Source organism: Puma concolor, chromosome A1, assembly GCF_028749965.1.
Source record: "Puma concolor isolate L17-30 chromosome A1, mPumCon1.1.hap2, whole genome shotgun sequence".
Classification (NCBI taxonomy): domain Eukaryota; kingdom Metazoa; phylum Chordata; class Mammalia; order Carnivora; family Felidae; genus Puma; species Puma concolor.
The window spans coordinates 236,648,698-236,668,720 of record NC_141667.1 but is presented as its reverse complement, the minus strand read 5'-3'; the positions used below and the strand labels follow the sequence as shown (position 1 = coordinate 236,668,720).

General features: G+C 49.3%; 1 protein-coding gene across 9 annotated transcripts in view; it reads left to right on the top strand.

The window, feature by feature from the left end:
• Positions 1-20,023, top strand: part of ATP8A2 (ATPase phospholipid transporting 8A2) — a 651,437-nt gene that overhangs the window by 608,077 nt on the left and 23,337 nt on the right. For 8 of the 9 annotated variants that reach the window (XM_086715056.1, XM_086715049.1, XM_086715045.1 and 5 more), the window contains one exon: positions 4,910-6,761. In XM_086715056.1, coding sequence (XP_086571182.1) covers positions 4,910-5,007 — 98 coding nt within the window. In that variant the 3' untranslated portion in view covers positions 5,008-6,761. Of the gene's footprint in view, positions 1-4,909; positions 6,762-20,023 lie in introns of those variants that run through there. The other variant, XM_086715021.1, reaches the window with a different exon arrangement.

Sequence of the window (20,023 nt, the reverse complement as noted above, 5' to 3'; positions counted from 1 at the left end):
CTGTAAAATGGAGATGATGTAAGAACTGGGTTCGGGGGGAGAATTAAATGAGATGGTTTATACCAAGTGCCTAGAACAGTGCCTGACACTATGGAGTCCAATAAAGGTGAGGTATTACTGGTTTTTTCTGCCACTAGGTGAGTAACTTTGGGCAAGTTACATATTTCTCTAAACTTCTGTTTCCTCCACTGGGGGAACAAAAGAATTATAATAATATACGTCTTACACTCCCTCTGTGAGGCTTCAGGATGATGTGTGTAAAGCAGCTCTCTATAGCAGGCACAGAGAAAATGGACACTGATTCTGTAAATGATGATGTCTAGGCCCCACTGCTTCTCTAATAAATGTTTCAGAATAACCCGAGAAAGACTCTATGTGATGCATATATTGAGATCAAAGATCAAGTAAGAACTTGTGTAGAAGAGTCATAAAATATCCTACAACTGTTGAACGTTCTTCTTAACTCTCGGTGTTTTGAAGGACAAAAGAAAATTCTAAGGAACAAGTACAAGGAATAAAAAAAAAGACCTCTAAAATCACGGCGCGTTTTAAAAACACCCAGCAACTAATAGCAAGAAACCGATCGGTAACAGAACATTCTGTCAGTAACAGCTGGAGAAGGCCATCGAGCTGTGAGAAGTGGTCCTGGCCTGCGAGAAGGTCTGCGTTCTCCTCTTGGCCTCTGCTCGCCCGCCCTGGGTCTGTCCGTCAGCTGTCTTGGCCCTGTCTTCCCAGGAAACTGGAAGGAAAACTCTCACCTTGGCGGGATTTTTAGTTCCTTACAGGCCACCGACACGCGGTATTGATAACTGAGATGAGCACTTTCCTACAGTCTAATTTCCTTGTCATCCGCAAATGGGCTACCCCCATTTCTGTCGCTTTCAGGGAACTTCTGCTTTCATGAAGCTGTTTTATCAGAGCTACTTAAGGGGAGTTTTATTCCAAAATAACTTTTAAAAAATGACATGAGGGGCGCCTGGGTGGCGCAGTCGGTTGGGCGTCCGACTTCAGCCAGGTCACGATCTCGCGGTCCGTGAGTTCGAGCCCCGCGTCGGGCTCTGGGCTGACGGCTCGGAGCCTGGAGCCTGCTTCCGATTCTGTGTCTCCCTCTCTCTCTGCCCCTCGCCCGTTCATGCTCTGTCTCTCTCTGTCCCAAAAATAAATAAACGTTGAAAAAAAAAAAATTTAAAAAAATGACATGATTTCATGGGTTTCACCAAATGTTCTATCAGAACACAAAACAACTAAGATGCTCCCCTGCCCTTCCAACTCCTCTCACCTACCCCCTTCTGCCCCCAGACTCTGGCTGTGGCTGAGCATTTAAGGAGCAGATGCCTTGGGAAGCCAGCCAGGGGAAGTTTTATGAGTGGGGTCCATCCAGGGCTTTCCCCACGGCCCCATCATTACTTTCTGGCTCCCGGGACTTCCTGACAGATGGAGCAGATCGGGAGAGGCTAAGGGTTGGAGGCTTCCTCTGAGCTCCCCATTTGGATGCAAAGGGTGGCGACTTGTTCATCGGACAGAAGCTGGTGACCTGATGGGGCATCTTTGTTGGGCTGAGGGGTGCGGGCTGGGCGGGCAGAGGCTCATTGGGTGGTGATAGTCCCTGTGGCCCCACTAAACACTTTTCCCCTCACGGCCCTCGCTCCCGCCAGGCCTGGTTTCTGAGAAGACCATGTTGTTGTCTGTAGGAGGGGGACACCCCTGCCCCAGGGTAGCCCTCCCAGGCCGCCCTCCATTCCTTCTTGAGCTACACGGCTCACTTCATGTCTCTGTTGAGGCTAAGAAAGTCTAGTGAGGAAGGTCTTAGTGCGTCACGTTCTGGAAACATGATGGTAGATGCAACCCATGGGAACTGCGGGACAAGCCCTCGGGGAGTGGCCTCTGGGAGCTCAGCTGACCCTGGGAGAAGAGATTTGCTACTGGACCAGAAGGTCCTCTCAGATGGACACCTGGAAGCCCTTCCCAGTCTGGAGTGGAGGGGGAATCCTGCCTGAAGGCCCTTGTGCCAGTGAGACAAATACAAGCCAAGGATGCCTTACAGCTCCAAGCTACATCTGTGTCCCAGTAGGCATGGGCAGGATATGAATGAAAAACAGAATAAGACAAGGCTTTTGCTCTTTGCACTTGAGCAAGGAGCAGACAATTCCACATGCTAAGATAACTTTCCCAAAAGGACACTCCCAAACAACGTTTCTGTGTCTCAAAAAGTCCCCTTCGTTTCTTCCTCTCCACCAGGCACCTCCCCCCTCCAAAAAGCACCTCAAAAAAGACGGGTAGCAGTTGTTCTACTCAGATGGATTGTTGAGACTGCCTCCGTTCTTTTCTGGAATGGAGGTAGAGGCTTCCTCCAGTGGTGCTGAGTGTGAATCGGGCCTGAACGAAGACGAGCGTTCTGTGGCCTGGCTGTAGTTCGCCATGGAAACGCCTGGCACCCATGTGGAAGGTTAGAGCTCTGAGGACACTTGGACCTCATCTGGTCCAGGCCCTTTATTTTACAGAACAGTCAACTAAGAAGACCCAGAGAGCTTAACCCATGGTCCTGTGGCCACGTTACTGCCACGCAAGGACTAGAACCATCCTCTGCCTCAGGCCCTGGGCCTCAGGATCCAAGATGGAAGCAGCACAGGTGAGAAAGCCGCCGTCGGGGTGGAGAGCTCACTGGCCACCTACCTGCCACCAGACGGGCTCGGGAAGAGCACTGACAGGGCGCTCCCATCGCTTGGGATCAGAGCCACTTCCCGGGTTGACGAGCATCCGCCTGGGGTGTCACGGCAGGCCACCGACAAGGGCTGCGTGGCCCCCTCAGGAAAACATGGGATGTTGACTAGAAATGTTCCTGTTAAAAGACCGGAGAGTGAAAAGTGTCCAAGTTGACCACAGAACACAGCCTTGTGACCGGAGGAGACGGTGTTACTGGCTAGATTTTGCTTTGAAACATCCCACGGCAAGGTGTCCGGTCTCAGACTACAGTCAAAGAGCCGCACAAAGAGCACCTTGTGCTGGAGGGGCCTCAGCACCCGGGAGGGAGGGAGCCGCCCCTCGGAAGCTGGGCAAGGGATGTCTCCTCTCCCCTGGCCCTCACCAGTCAAGCAACTCACTCGGAGGAAACCTAAATCAGAAGAGTGGAGGAGAGAGGAGGCATTTCCTCTTCAGGTCCCGTGAAGCCGCTGAAGCCTCCTTGTGTGGAAAGCCATCATGAGAAAGTTCAAGTGCCCTGCACCCAGCACCCCCAGGGCCTCCCTCCCCAGGCCCGCTCCTGCATTCCAGCCCAGGGACCCCGCCTGCTCTTGGACCCCGCAAGATGGGGCTCACGCCAGCCACCGCATGGTGTGATGTTTTGGTTTGCGGATTTGGTTTTGTTAGAGATGGAGGTGAGCCAGTGGAAGAAAGCCCCCGCCCCCCGTGGAAGATTCCTTTCGGTTCTTATCCTTCCCTAGTTCTCCCTGCACTCCCACCCGCCCCTGCTGTCCAGCCCATGTCCTTAGCTGCCTCCCGGGCCACCTGTGCAGAAGAGCCCTGGCCTCCCAGGGTGTCCTTTCTGAGCCCTGGGGTTTACTCAGGTGGTGGCCGGGAGAGCCGGGAAGCCAGCCCAGGCTCAGAAAGTCTGCTTTATGAGAGTCTGGTTTACGCAGAGCACAAAGTCACCCTGCGCACCATCCCCACGAAGACGGCTATGCGTTGCTCTTACCTGTCCTTATGGTTCAGAAACTCTCCTTTGTAAGCCAAGTGTCTTAGTAAAATAGTCACCCCCGCGAGGTGATACACGGCCACAACTTCTGATTTCTTTTTCTCCCTTGGAGAACGTGGCCGTGAACTCACATGTCCATTGATAAGTCATCCGCACACGTGGATGGGAGTGACCATTGTCAGACGTTTTACCGTGTTGTCTTTTGGTCAGAATGTCCAATCCAGCTGTGGGACTTCGCCATACCCCTGCCCCAGAGGAGTTAGCCAACAGAGACAGAGTCTTGTAGATGCTCCTTCTGTGGGAAGGACCCTTTAGGAAGGAGGGACCTACTCTGGGCTTTCGAAGGCTAAACCTCTCTTGGAACCAGAGGTGCAGGAGAGTGTGGGTCCTGCAGAAGTCCTGCCTGGGTTTGGCTCCCAGCCCTGCCACTCACTAGGTCTGTGAAATCACCCTGCTCCTCCGTTTCCCCATCTGTGAGATGGGAAGAATACTATCACCTAACTCATAGGGCTTTGGGGGAGGAATAAATGAGCTATTCGTGCATAATACATAGAACAGGCCTGACGCACAGAGCATTTAATAATTGTTGGAAGCTGGGGCTGGTGTTGTTATTATTATCGGAACTGATTGTAAGACCCATTCTTCCTGGGGGGCTCTGGAATTTATCTTGTGATCTTTTTCTTTATGTACACAAAAATGAACACACTAATTTCTTATTACCAGTCCGCATCAGTCCGCTTGAAAAGCGGGAATGCCGCGAGCGTCACACGCGCATCGCCAGTCTTCGCTCCCGGCGTTGCTGGGTGCTCCCCAGCCAGCCTGCCAGCTTCAGGCAGATTGGGACACTTCTGGAGCAGGGCAAGTGGCCTTGCCTCCCGGCTGGCGCTGGGACAGTGCAGACACGGACCAGTGACCTGCCGTTTATGCTTCCCTGGCTGAGCTCCGCCGCGGCGAGGCCGGCCCCCGAGCCTTTCCCATCCCGGCGGTGGCGGCCAGAACCGGTCAGGCCTCGTCCCACCCCGCCCCATACTCTGCCCACGTTTCCCTCCCGGGCCACGGGTCTGTCCGTCCCAGGCTCCCACCTACCCAGGGCCGGTGAGCCCAGTGTGGCGAAACCGAGCTCCCGTGTCCCAAAAGAGCATTTTCTTCTACACCCTGGGTGGTCCCCCCTCCCCCAGTTCTCCTGTCAACCAGTCCCCGTGTGTGTTCCTCCTGCAGATGGGTACGCCTTCTCTCAAGAGGAGCATGGAGCTGTCACTCAGGAAGAAATCGTCCGTGCTTACGACACCACCAAGAAGAAATGCAGGAAGAAATAAGACGTGAGTTGTCCTGATGGGTCCCAGGAAAGAGACGTGGTTTGTCGCGCCCGGTGTGAACCCATCTCTGCCCGAAGAGACTGGTGTCAGCAGCCAGAACACCATAAAACACATTTCCGTGGCCTTAGCCAACCGGTTTGTTAGTCACACAGTCCCTCGCAAACCTGCAGTAGAGCCCGCGGGGGAGGCCGTCTCTTCCCCTTCCCGTGTGTCCGCAGCGCTTGGCCTAACTTCCGTTCCCGTTGTTGCGAAGCATTCAGCTGTGCTCTGTGAGCCGTGAAATTGAAAGCGTTACGTTTCATTTAAACATCAGTGCTAGCGGTCCTGGGAGAAAGGCGAGAGAGTGCCATGCCCGTCTCGCGGAATGGGAGCGGGGGCGCGCTCGCCTCCTGTCGCGTTAACTCACGGAATTGGGTCCACCAGGCAGCGCGTAAACTGCATTCGGGGCAGGCCGGCGTCTGGCTTTGATTCCTCTTTGGTTTGTATGACGTCGGCGTAAACTTCTCGACTGCGGTGAAATCGCAAAAACGTCCGTCAGGGTGGTAAGCCTGAGGACGCTTATCGTAATGCGCTCCACGGGCCCGGCAGGGCGGCCGGGTCGGCGTTCCAGGATTCTCCTGCACCCTTCGCAGGTGCCCCCTGTGGCCCGGCGGGCTTCCCTGTCGCCGACCTTCTGCATGGCTGGCCGCGGTGCTCGGTGCATGGCCGCTGGTGGGCAACCAACCGAAATCTGCACTGTTTCTTGCTCTAGCACAGATTCAGGCTACCGATGCGAGAAATCCCCTCTTCCACACCGCCCTTTCCCTCCCGTAACTCCAGAAAAGAAAACATACCCCGCATGTATTCTGAGCGTCTGTCCGCCTCCTTCCGAGGACAGGGAAGCCTGCGGGGTCGGGGTGGCAGAACGCCTCCGCCAGCCTGCTCTGGTGAGGCTCTCGGCGCTCACTCCCCAACCTCCAGGCCACTGGACCTTTGGCACCCATTTAAGCCAGACCCACGCTTGTTCTCTTGGGAGTTCGGAGCACATTTTGCGTTTTCGCTGCTGGGAAACCACTGAATTTATAGCGTGTCTCCCCGGAGAAGAGAAGCCCCTGTCACTCTGCCACTCTGAAATCGGAGAGAATGAGGGAATCCAGTGGGAGAGTAAGGGGCCCTGAGGCTGGTGGAGGAAGAAAGCCATCAAAGGAGAAAGCAAGAGGCAAGGACACAGAGACGCGGAGACGAGGACGCGGGGGGACATTTTAGCCCAGTCTCCGTGGAAACCGGAATCAAGCCCGGAAGCCCAGGCGGTCGTGATGATCTGCCTCATGCATACAGGAGGCTAAACAAGACCTTGACAGGCAGTTTTCGTTGAAAAGAATTCTACACCTTTCAAGGAAACGCCCTTTTCTATAGGGATGAGGTTTCCTTCCTTATCGAGTCGGTGTGATATACGGGCACCTCCCGGAAAGTAAAGTGTCCTGAATCTAAGGCAAGGAAGAGAAGCGCTGAGTCACTGACTTTGCAAACTGCGCAGTGCCACCTTCTAAATTTGGACGGAACTTGTGAGCCCTCAGGCATGAATGTCAGCACCTGGAGCCCTTAATAAATGGCCAGCCTGGAGGCACGTTCCTCTCCTCTCCGCTTTGGTTGCCAAACCAGATTTTTGGATGGCTTCACATAAATACTTCTGGGCAGCTGTTACTGCTTAAAATGGCACAGTGCTTCTGGGGATGGCTGTGCTAAATGGGGAAATAAAACAATAGTGCACTTTGCTTCCTTATCCTTTATTTTTGGAACATCCACATCTTATTGGGCATTGTAATAACTGAGAATATGATTTGCTTTGACTAAGAAAACTAATCCTTTACTTATGACATGACCAGGATTCAGAGAGGGCTTACGGGGAAGCGGAATGCCGTGAGGCTTAGAAAATGGCCCTTCCTTCTTCCCCAGGACGGTAAACCATTTTTAAATACTAGAACACCCGGTGACATGAATCACCGGAGGACTGTCATGCAGGAATTGCGCCCCCCAGCCCACAAGATGTGCCTGTAGTTAACACAACAGACCAAGGTAAATGTCTTTATTGGACACCCAGAGAGATGATGTCCTAAATACATAGGAGGAATGAAAATTTGAATGAAAATTTGAATGTGCGTTAGGCATCCTGACTGTTTGGTTTCATTTGGAACTAAGCCTGTCTGGAAAGGGGAACTCAAACTCATTCTTTGTCAAATACTTAGTTCTTTCTTTCACTTGAAGCCTTCCAAATTAGATTTCTGAATTACGGGGGGGGGGGGTGTGTGTGTGTGTGTGTGTGTGTGTGTGTGTATGTGTGTGTGTTTTGTTTGGGCTTTTGGTTTTTTATTTTATTTTTTACATTAAAATGCAGTTCAGATTTTCTGAGATTTTAGTATATTTTCCAATTCTTTTGAAAATGGGACTAAGCAGTCTTTGCAAGTATGAGACATGCACACAGAAGAAACCACGAGATGGGATGCCTTTCTGTTCTCTTATGCGGTTACGCCGTCTGGTAGCCAAATGACTAAATTGGGCTTCGAGGAGGAACAGCTGTCACTGTGTGCAGTGTAGTATTTAGCCGCGGCCAACTCGGGGGCTGTGTCACTTGTCCCGTCTTCGAAATCGAGGTCAGAGTGTCACGCACAGCCCCTCCCCAGGGAGCAGGGTGGACTGGAGCAAGTTGCATACTCTGGCTGTCAGCTCAGTGGAGATGCCACATGGGACTTGTCACTCTGCCACATGGTAAGTGACATACAGGCTGGCAGGTCATACTTGGTCAGCACTACGGGGCCTGTTCCTGATTGGGCTAAAGTAGCAGCATCCACTGAGGCCCAGCCTCGGTCTGGGGTTATACACAGACTGCCGACTCTTAAATTTGAGTCCACGTTCCATTCCGGCTGACTCCGCAGAAAGAAAAGACTGGCCGTTCTATGCACTGAGTTTTGAGTTCCACTGCACACTCGCACGGGCCAGCAAGGGAGGCTGTGGCAAGTGCACATTAAGCGGGCAGGATAAGAGAACAGAATAAGCCAGCCATTTCTGCTTGGCTGTCTGGATTAGCACTTGGTTGCTGATCAGAATGGGCTTTGTCATCATTTGGGGATGTGGCTGACGTGTCCATCCTGTCTCTGCGCAAACTGTTCAGGGCTTCTCGACCAGTGTTATGTTCTCCCATCTGCCCAAAATGTGATCATCTCGGGGGGAATCACAGAGCATACAAAACCCGTGCTTTGGAGAAAGGAGGTGCTGTTGCTTTAACATTCGCGGAGTAACACCCTCAAACGTGAACCTGAGTTTTGGCAGAGCATGGCTGGGAACTCTGTTGACGTTTCCTTTTCCCTGACAAGGCTTCAGGTCTTGCTGTAGGGAGCTGGCAGTGGAAATCAGTGATAACTTGTCAAGAAGCGGTGAATAATGAAAAAAAAAAGTGAGTATGAGCAACAAATGTCTGAAAAATGCATATAGATGTACATATGACAGGCGCTAAGACTGAACTTTTTTAGAGAAAACTATCGTCTGTAATCTCCATTTGTTACAACAATGACCCTTTATCTCCTTTTTTGAAGAGAATCTTCTATCATATTTCTGTTCCTAGGAGTTTCTGTCTTAGACCACAAGTTGGGTAGAATGTTTGCAAAATTCTGCTGTAGGATGAGGTAGCCTTTCACCCTGACCATGTGAAGGAAGTGCACACGTTTCAGCTGGCATCTGGATTACTACCGAGGGCCATTGTCCCAAAGTAATTCAAGGAGTGATTTTGCCTCAGCATTTGAAATGTAGACTTCATCTCCTGGGATCCGTAAAAATGGCGAACGGGGGGAAATCTGGTTAAGCAGAACCCAAGATAATAACCTGGCAAAGAAATGAGTTTGTCAGGTCAGGTTCAAGGATGGCGTCCCCCATCACATTCGTTAAATACTTTCTTCGTGCAAATGCTTGTATTAGCAAATACAGTAGTGATAGAGATAGTGAAAATAAAGCCCTCCCCGCTAACAAGGGAAGGCATACCTCAGTTGGCTTTGTTGCTGGTTCTCCGTTGGCTCTAGGCAGTTGTTGGTCTAACTGTAGCCTTGGGAGAGATTATTTAGTCTCATCCTAGCCATTTTCCCATCCTTAAGGGTGAGGAGGATGGTTACAAGAGTTTCCATGGGGTTGTAGAGGTGAGAGTCCAAGATCTCCCCCATGATGATATGTTAAGAAGTATCTCCAAAAGGAATAGACCTGGAACACTCTACCCGATGGGTGGTATTCTTCATTTGTTTATTTTTTTTAGCATCCCAACAGAATGCTGTTGTCCAACAGTACACATTTGCTTCGATATTACATGAGCTTGATTGACTGCCAGGCCTCAACTAGCACTCTGTTTGAAGCTCTCCCTTAGCTTGTTGGGTATGACTGTGGCAAACCAGGATGCAGTCTTCGACAGGAATAAAAGGCCACGGAGGCCAGCACAGTGTTCGGAAGCTACAAAACAAAAGGGGGCAGAAAAGAGGGGCGGCTCACCCTGCTGTCCCGCCCCAAGCAAAATTCATAGCTGTTAACTCTGACAAACACCTCTGCTCCCCTGACTGAGGAGGGACAAAAGAGTGATTCTTTTACACCTTGGCTGGCTCATTTTCAATGACAATCTCTTGCCCTAGTTGCCTTAGAGACATCCACTCTGCTCTTTCTCTCAGGCTCCAGACCAACAAAAACACACTTACAAGATTAGCCCATCGGCATGTCTTCTGACCTGGCTAAAGAAAGAAAGGAGACCTGTTCCTTTTAAAAGTCAGGAACTACGTGTCAGGTGGCTTTGATTTATGACAGAAAAAGGAAGAAGAAAGTTGAGGTAACAGCACTATCCAAATAACCCTGCCCGGGAAACTGAGGGGTCAAGAGAGCTGATCAAGAGCCTTTTATAGGCAAGCTCTTCTGTGTGGCAGAGAAGGGGCCAGAAGGAGGCGGAAAGCCTGAAGGTGAGGATGTGAACCCACCTCCAATGGGATTCGATTCAGTCATCTCCCTAAAGGTCGCCAAGCAACTACAGGTGGCTCATCGAGCACCGATTTCAAAATGGAAAAAGAAAATCAGCCCTGTCATAGGGTTTCTCTCCTTCCCACAAGGTCCCTGCACCGGTAGATACTTTCCGGGTTTTTCATGAATAAAATCAGCGTGTGTGCTGACACGTGCATTCCTCCACCTTCCTTCTCCCATGTTACCAATGATCGCTGAGTTCAGAAGCACCCCCGCTGCTTCCCCAGGGGCCTCCCTCTGCAGGGGCCTTGCTACCAGCTGCCACCCAGCCAGCTGCAGGGGTGGCGCCCTCCCCCCCACCCCCCCATCCCCCCACCCCCCACCCTCCCATCCCCGGGCCTGCCAGGAACAGCCGGGTCTACAGCCTGCCCGTGCGTCATCGTTCCTGCAGGTCCCTGAATTGCTGTTTGAATGTAGCATCCTTGTGGTGTCTTTTTCATGCAAGCAAAGCCACGTGCCCTCCTGTCTGCTGTCACATCTGTGCTCAGATTGCCTAAATATTGTTTGCGACAGGGAGGTTTTAATCTGGTTATACAGAGGGAAGCGGGGCTGTGGGGGCACGTTTAATTGGCTCCCAGCAGAGTAGCGAGCGCGTCTGTGGAGTGTGGGGTTTTTTTGTTCCCTCCCTCTAGAAGTGTTACCATTTTCACGTCCTATTAATGTCCTCTGGTTGTTAAATTACAGCAGCACATTATAGCCGAGCCGGGTTCCCTCCTGGAGTGAATACAAATGAAGGGCATTTACTTGTATTTTTAGAGGTTTTGGAAAGTGTAGTGATTTGTGGCTTTGATCAATCCTGTTGACTGGTATATGTCTGCACAAACCTGTTTCAAATAAATCTTTTGTTAAAGTAAATGATTGGGCCGTGATTTATTTTGGAATTTTCTCTTCCACTAATAAGCAGTTACTGCCATAGGGACTTGGGACAATAATACAGAGGTTTTGTCTGCAGGTGCGGGCGGTGTATATGCTCTGCCTGGAAACCCTGTTCTATGGCAGGAGCACAGAAGAATCTGAATTGTAGATTAACGTGAGCTCTGTGAGTCCAGGTCCCTTTTGTGAGAAGAGGGTCCAAGAGGCCACACGGAGATTGGACTGATCACACAATGGAGAGAATTGTACATAGGGGGACTTCTCCCATCCATTCCTGTACTTTCCTTGGTTTATCTCAGTTTCCCTGCAAACTGAGGTGTGAAACGTTCAAAGTCTGTTGTCAAGCATGAAATTACAACCCCGTCGTTGAACACGCCGTCCCAAAGCATGCCGCCTCGGCACGTTGACTATTTGAGCTGAAGGCCATCGAGAAACAGCAGGTGCAGGAAGGGCTCTGTGATCTCCCCCCTTCTACCCAAAGGCAGGTCACAGCATCGCCAATGAGAAAGGTAGCCTCCCTGCACTGGGAAGAGAAGAATGTTCTTATCACTGGGGACTGGGGGTCGACGCCGGAATGGATCTGTACAAACAAACCTCCTAGAATAAGCCCGACCTTCCACTGGCTCCCCCCATATGTTGGTTTCCCTGTCTACTGCCCCTACACTGCAAGCCTCTTTGTCCAGTCACATCCCCACAATTTATCTTTCTTTGTGTAAAAGGTATATAAGCGTCTGGGCCTAATGGCTTCTTGGGGTCTTCAGTTTTCTTCTGAAGATTCCCATATACACGTAAAAATATTAAATAAATGTGTATGCTTTTCTCCTGTTTGTCTTGTGTCAGTTAAATTCTTAGGCCAGCCACAGAACCTAAGAGGGTAGAAGGAAGTTTTTTCTCCCTTACATTATTTTAAGGAGACTAAGGAGACACCTGCCCGTTCCCTGTAGGCTCACCAAGCCACGTTTAGGTAAGCATCCACGACCTTGGGGTTCCCTGGGATGCACAAGTCACACAGCAGAGGCCACACTGAACCTGGGGTAAAGTGGGAGCTAGAGGGCCCAGACATTGACCTTGGAAGCATGGAGACAGGGGCCTTCCTCCCTGGAAACCAGCCTCAGGCTCTGGTTCATCGCCTGCCTGCCTGGCTCTGTTTGGGCAGCTCTGCACTTGACTCATATGCAGTGAGGACAGACTGGGGGCAGAGGACAGACTCTGGGGGCGGAGGACAGAAAGGCCACAAAGCCTGCAGAGGCTTAAGTCTGGAACTCCAAAATCTCCTACCTGCCCACTTCAGATTTACTACAAATCCCCACGGTTGCCTCCGATTCCTCCCAGATAGTTTTGTTAGAACTGAGTTTGGCCAGTCGCGACCTTGGTGGCCACATTCCCAGGCTTGGGCAGGGACAGGAGGCTGGGCCTCATTCCAGGCAGAGCTCTGGCCAGAATGGCCTGCTCTACACAGGCCCAGCCTTATTTTTCGTAAATCACGCAAAACTGAAAATGGTTTAATACGATCAATAGCAAAGTGTTCCATTCCAAACCTTTGCCGTGTGCGCTTGGTTGGTTCTACAAAATCTGCCTTTGCTGCTACGGCGATTTTTTTTTTTTTTTTTGAAATCCCGTCCCTCACTTGCACTCACCAGAAGAAACTTGCATCATTGAGAGGCCATTAGCAGCTGAAGACAGTTTCCAGACCCTACATTTCTGCCTACAGCACTACTCTTTGGCATAGTTTTCCCTCTGAAAAAGACTCAGGCCACTTTGAAAAATCATTCAGATTCTATTTATTTTCAACATGTTTGTGTAAGAGACGTATAGAATGTGAGGGATTGAAACGTGTATCAAAGCAGCAGGGCACATAACAGAAGCCCACTCCAGCCTCTAATCTTTCTCTTTCTGCCTACGTTCTGTTCCACGCATGCATCTTTCAAGGGAACTTGCCAGCAACTGTTGAAAAGACAAGCCGTTGTCGTAACGGGGACTGTGGATGCGGTCTGGGACTTTATTTTTTTCCCAGAAGGAGCACGTGCCAAGGCGAGAAGCACCAAACAAACACGGTCCAGTTCACAATCATTAGGCTTTCACTTATCGAAAGTAGGCCATACACGAAAATAAAATGACTCACAGTTCTTGCGGGTGGGCCCCAAACTCCGCCTTCAACTATTGGCCTCTTCTGGCACCACACTGTCCTTGACTTTAGATTGCAGAGCGATGAAAGCGAAAGCAAGGTGCACAGGGGCCCTCAGCGCCACGACTTTGGCTGAGCCCTGAATGGGCAGGGTCTGTCCCAGCGGTTTCTATGTAATTGCTATTAGCCTTGTTGACATTGAATGCTACCTGTACTCTCTCCGCAGCTCTAAAGAAAATGTGTTTTGATTTGAAATAGTCTAACTGCCAAGAACCTTATGGATTTTTCTCCCGACTTTCAAAATAGCGGTTGTGCGCATCTTAAGTCTCATCTGACTTAAAACTCTTGTGCTGACCTAACACACCTTGCCCATGGCTGGGGGCCCCCGTGGTTGTCACCATTGCTTTCCAAATAGCCTTGAGTGGGGGGGGGGGGGGGTGTGAGTAGCTGCTGTGAGCCGAAGTAGAACAGCCCTTTAGTCACGAGCAAAGCTGTTAATGTCATTTCTCCCCCCTTCCCGGTGTCCTTAAGCAAGCTGCCTGCAAATTACCTCCAAAGATGGCTGCAGGAGTAGCCCTTGGATTCGGTTCACTATTGCATTTCAAACTGCATGGAGGGGAGAATAGTGGGGCTTGGGGAGACCCTTACGCAGCGGTAAAAGAAACCACCTCTAAGTGAATTTCTTTAATACTTGGGCTGGAGAATGTTTTAACGGAATCTCACTATCCGGTCTACGTGGTGAAGAGCCCCCGTGGGCTGGCTGCTGACGGCAGGTCCCCAGGAGCTGGGAGCTGAGGGTGCCCCACACGCCCCCTGCATGAGGGAGACCCACTCGCACGTGCAGGAGGCCCCTGGGCCTGTGTGCGCGAAGCTCACGCGTGCGCGATCACGCGTGCCCCTCAGCTCTGCGGGAGAAGATGGAGCGGACACAGACAGACATGAACGCTAAAGAAGAAAATCCCTTCTCAAACTTGAGAATGTAGCAAAGCAGGGGAGACGATGCCACGGGAAGGGTACGAGGGCTTGACGCAGTTCTCACGCGAGGAGACGAGAGAAAAGCGGGCAACCGTGTGTGCTAAAGGGAGATGTTGGCAGGGCTCTACCGGCCCACCTGACCCGACAGCCGGACGTTTGAGAACCCGGGGACTTTACTGCTAAAAGGCCGAGGCCCCCGCTCCCAAAGAAGGGCCTCCAGCGGCCGGTGGAGGTGGGAGAGCACTGGGCGGCCCAGTTCAGGTGTACTCCTGCCCTGGCTGACACCAAGCGAGGCCGGCTGATGATCTTGAACTCTGCCCACCCCAGGCAGCTGCAGCTGGGAGGGCTCTCCGACGCCCTTTCTCACGGCCCTTCGGAATCCAAGCCGTTTCCCAACACAGGTGGAGGGTGTGTCGAGACGCAGTGGAGAACCACACCGAGTCCCGGCCCCACGGAGCTGACATCCCAGTGGGAGAGTCAGACCCTAAACAAAAGAACGTATAATCCGACACCGGGTTCTGCAGCATAGATGGTGTCTTAGCTTGGGCTGCTACGGCAAAACTACCATTGACTGGGGGGGCTTAGAAGCGATGGGTATTTATTTCTCATAGTTCTGGAGGCTGGAAGATGGAAATCTAGCAATGACTTCAGCAAGCCTAACGTGTGGGGAGAGACGCGTGCCTTTCAGAAGTCACGTGCTCTGTGGACGATGTCCAAGTGGGGCTCCTCACTCTACAGCAAACCAAAGGCCACTGACACGCATCGAACACCACCGCCTACAGTGCCCTCCAAAGTGACTTACAGCCGTGACGTTCTAACACAGTTCTGACTCATTTTCTAGTAATCGTAGAGATGGATGTGGGCTTCAATACGATTGGTCAAGCACAGTGTTTATATAACCACGTTGTGAAAAAGAGAAGTAAGTGAATCAAATGAGTTTCTGACACTTCTCAGTAAAAGACTGCTGAATGAATACTGATCCTTAGTCAACAAAGGATCTTTGTGTCCCAGTACATCTTCCGTTAGACATACGATTTCTTAAAATTAATACAGAGTTATTGTACTGGCTTAAAAAAAAAAAAAGAAAATGAAAACTAATAAAAAATAAACGAAGAGTGATCACCCCAGATTACTCTCCGCCTTCCAATTTATTGTCAGGAGAAATGGTTTTAAGATGACTCCAGTGGTTTCAAACTTTTGCCATCCTCACATAGTTATGTTGGACCCAATATTTCGAGTCAACCTGTGACAAAAGTCTAGACAGAAGCTGCAAATATCATTCTCACAGAGGTCACCATGGGTCCAAGAACAAAGCCAACAGGACCAACATTCTATTCTGTCTCCGGTATTGTTAACTGAATGGCCATTTGAAATTTTTTGTAAGCAAAGAAGAATCTGTGTGCCACTCCAAATAAAGTCAAGTTATATTGGATGCTCCTTTTCAAGAAGTAGGGCATTGCCTTGGCCTAAGGAGGATTCGGCTCATTCAATTCCTTTTGAAATACTTAACATCTTTATGGCCAAATATTTTTTCTACCTCCGCAAGTGTTAACAGCATGTGCACTGTGTGCAGGCATTGTGCTGGGTGCTGAGGAGTCATTTAGAGCTGTAGACGTCTTGGTTTCTATCCTTGAGAAACTCGCTAAGGGGACATGTACACAATTCAACATGGCCCCGGGCAGCATGACACAAGGGTACCAGCAAGTGCTGTGGGAACAGGGAACAAAGAGGAATTACACCCAGCATGTGTGCAAGGAGCAGAGAGCAGCACTGTCCTCTCTCTAATCTCTACTGCTCTCAGTTCTTATAGCCCAGTCTCTCAGGGTTATTGGATGACGTGAAAAACAGAGGAACGACAAAGGATCCCAGTAGAATGTGGCTAGATGAGGTGGTTTTTTTTTTTTAATTTTTTTTAATGTTTATTCATTTTTTTTGAGAGAGACAGAGCATGAGTGGTGGGGGGGGGGGGGGCGGGCAGAGAGAGAGGGAGACACAGAATCCAAAGCAGGCTCCAGGCTCCGAGCTGTCAGCCCAGAGTCTGACACGGGGCTCGAACCCACGAACTGTGAAATCATGACCTAAGCTGAAGTCAGACACTTAACCAACTGAGCCACCCAGGCGCCCCTAGATGAGGTTTTAAAGATAGGTTAAAATTTAACCAAAAAACCCTACTTACATAAAACCAGAGCTTCTGGAAAGCAGCCTACAGAACCAACACCACCTCGGGAGAAAGCTGAGGTGGCCGGTCCTGTCTCATTATGTCACTTAATCTGTACAACTGCCCTGTGAGTGGATGACACGATGAGTCTCATTTTAGCCAACTGAGGTTCCACAAGGTTTCCTGACTTGTTACCTACTTGTCAGGGATGGAAGAGGGATTCGAAAACAACTCCCACCTCCTCCCAAGCCCATCCTTTACTTCAAAGGACCGTGCAAAAGACGACTGCAAAGTCCCCAGAAATGCAGCTGTCCAGGGAACGCTGTTAAACCCAACTCCCATGGAACGTTTAGTTTCTATTTTTGCCTTGAAATGAGACGTACGAAGTACTCTGAGTTCAGTCACCGACTTGATACGCAGCTGTCCTAAGTAGATGAATACATTTGCAACATCCATGTCAGAAAGATGAGGAAAATCCTAAGAGTCATTCAGCTACAAGGCATAGTGTCAGCTTGAAAGATGCCGGTTACTGACTTCTGCCCCCTCCCTTCCAATACTGCCGTGCGATGCTCTGGGGGGTGGCCGCACCCCTTACCCTTTGCCCGCTGGTCATACTAGGCTCTGCCAACAGGGGGTGCTAGAGGGAGCCTGAAAGGCTGGGGGAGCAGAAGGGCAAAGACCTGCCCGTCCACTGCCTTGTCTGTGACCACAGATACAGCACCAGTTTCCATCTTAAAAAAAAAAAAAAAAAAAAAAAAAAATTGGCATTTCCTGGGGCATCTGGGTGGCTCAGTCAGTTAAGCACCCAGCTTCAGGTCAGGTCATGATCTTATGGTTCATGGGTTCAAGTCCCATGTCGGGCTCTGTGCTGACAGCTTGGAGCCTGGAGCCTGCTTCGGATTCTGTGTCTCCCTCTCTCGGTCCTTCTCTTGCTCATGATGTGTCTCTCTCTGTCTCTCATAAATAAATATTAAAAAAAAATTTTTTTTAACTGGCATTCCCAGAATGGGCTGCATTGTGTCCCCGGGGGTATCGGTCAGCAAGTGCTGCCTCTCTGAGCGGACAGGGCCCTTCCTTCAAGCCCTGGATTCTAATACCCCCAGCTTCTTCCCTTTGCTCCTTTGGCCTTAGGGATAGTAACTGCCTCAGGCAATCATCAGCTCCGCATTGCCTCAATTTCCCCTTTTGCTCTTTCAGTTCCCTAGCACCTGTTTAACCAATTCCTTTCACAAATTCTCTGTTAAAAATAACTGGTATGACACTGGTCATATCTACTAAGGCAAACATCCATATGTCTCCTATGACACAGCACTTCCTGTTCTGAAACTCCACACAAGAGGGCTGAGGGCTCGTGTTCACGAAAACACCTTTAAAATGTTCCTAACCACCCCAAATGCAGAGTAACCCAAATGTCTGTCAACAGTAGAGTGGATAAATATAGTGTACATATGGTATTTCTATATGATGAAATACTACGCAGCAATGAAAAGGAACTGGGGCTCCATTCAACATCAGTCATAACAGTGAGGGAGGGAAGCATGTGATTCCATTGTTACGAAGTTCAAAACCAGGCAAAGCTAACGTATGATGATGGAGATCAGAGGAGCCCTTCCCCTTGAGGGGAACTCTCGGCAGGATTCTGTCTCTCTCGACCTTGATGAGAGTTTATTGAGTTGTACATTTAAGATTTGTGTCCTTTGCTGCGTGTTGGTTATAATTCAGTGGAAAATTAAAATGATTCAATCTGTGTTCCTGACTGGACCCCAGTTGGTACAGAGAGATGCCAACTGGCAGACTAGAAAGGTTCTGTAGGTGTAGTTAAACACAGCAGACATATAGGGAGGAGAGAAAGCCTGTGAATTTACAAAGCAACAGCACGGAGAACTAAGACAGGCCGCTTAGGGCATTACAGAGAACGGTACTGATTCAAGGCTCAGAGAAAGCCAGTTCTGTGCACATCTCTTGGGCAACCTAAAAACATTAGAAATATAGACTAACCCAGATAAAACTGGTTATTGAAACAAAAATAAGGAAAATCTAACATAGTTCTGTTATAATGTTCCATCTATCTCTCTATCTGTAGTTGACATATTTTGTCAATATACATTATGTATTTCTTTGTATCAGGCAGGTTGAAAATATCTGAAAAGAAATTAAATTATATGTGTATTATAAACACCTCATAGATGCCACTATGTTATATTCTTTATCTCCGCACCGACCCTAGGAGGTGGGTGTGGTGGATCCCCTGTTCCAGAAGGCACGCTTGAGCTCAGAGACGTGAACGCTCACCATTGATGTTAGGGGTGGATTCTAACATAGGTCCGTCCGACTCCAGAGGAAGTTGGACACAACCAGTTCTGGCTGAGACAAGGAAAGCTGAGCGCTGCAAACCAGCTCCAGTTTAAAAAAAATCAGTCAAGAATTGAGAACAGAGTCTTGGATGAGATAGCCTCACATAATAAGTTATTTCTGTTTCAGATTTTCCTGTGATCATTCTGTACACATATGTATACACACATGTGGTAATTTTATATACATGTTACAGATGGCAATCAGTCTTCTACAGCTGTTATGTCTCCTCAGTAAATAATGTCTTGTGTAACCTATGATTTTTCTAAATGAAAAGACCTACATTTCAAGATGGTTGAAACCAAGATGCAAGTTTGATGTTTGAAATCAATCTTAAGGCCGCCACCATAAACTGTTTACCCCTTTTATCATCCCTCGTTTAAAAGCTTTCTTATTTTTTTTAATTTATTTATTTTGAGAGAGAGAGAAAGTGCGGGAGGGACAGAGAGAGGGGGAGAGAGTCCTAAGCAGGCTCCGTGCTGTCAGTGTGAAGACCGACTTGGGGTTCCATCCACAGACCGTAAGATCATGGCCTGAGCCAAAATCAAGGGTCGGTTGCTTAACTGACTGAGCCACCCAGGTGCCCTTAGACTTCCTATTCTTGACTTGAGTCCAGTTCCTTCGATTGGGGGTGTAAATGTCGGAGGCATTCTGAAGCTTTAACTGTGAAAGGCACAATGACCCCACACAGCCACCTCCCTCCATAAAACTGTAATTTTATCTCAAAGTTATTCTGTCCTGGTTGCTGTGGGGTTATAGTGAATAGTCAAAAATACTGAACATCTTGGACAGGAGTAACCGTGTCTCTAGGGGTTTATTCTTCCATTTTCACTGATAAAGGATTCTATCCAAGAAGAACAGAGGGCAAAGAAAATCCAGGGCAAATCATGCACTACGTAAGAACTGTTTACCTAGCCCATCTTCAATTTTCAGGAAAGGAGGTAATAATTTCTAACCCTTTGTCATCTCTCACTGACTCAACCTCTTCAAGGCACTTGAAGCACAGTAACATGCATGTTTTCAATTAAGAAAAACATTGCAGAAGGCAAAGAAATTTTCTGTGTATCTTGGAATGAATGGGCTGAATGAAAATAGCTGATCTCCGGCTCTTAAAAACAACAACAAAAAAAAAAAAAAAAAAAAAAAACAGAGAGAAAGGGTGAGGGGTAGCAGGGTGGAAATGTCCTCACAGCTCTACCAAATAAGAAGGAAAAGAAAAGGAGGATTAAGGTTGAGTGATGAGAAATGGTGTTCTCATTTGTATGCATGATTTATTCCTCTTGGCAATATTTAGGCTGCTCCTTTTAAAAAGGAAAGGGGCTCTCACTCTTAAAAACTGAGAACAAACAGGGTTGATGGGGGGTGGGAGGGAGGGGCGGGTGGGTGATGGGTATTGAGGAGGGCACCTTTTGGGATGAGCACTGGGTGTTGTATGGAAACCAATTTGACAATAAATTTCATATATTGAAAAATAAAAAAAAATAAAAAAAATAAAAATAAAGAAAGCTCTAAAA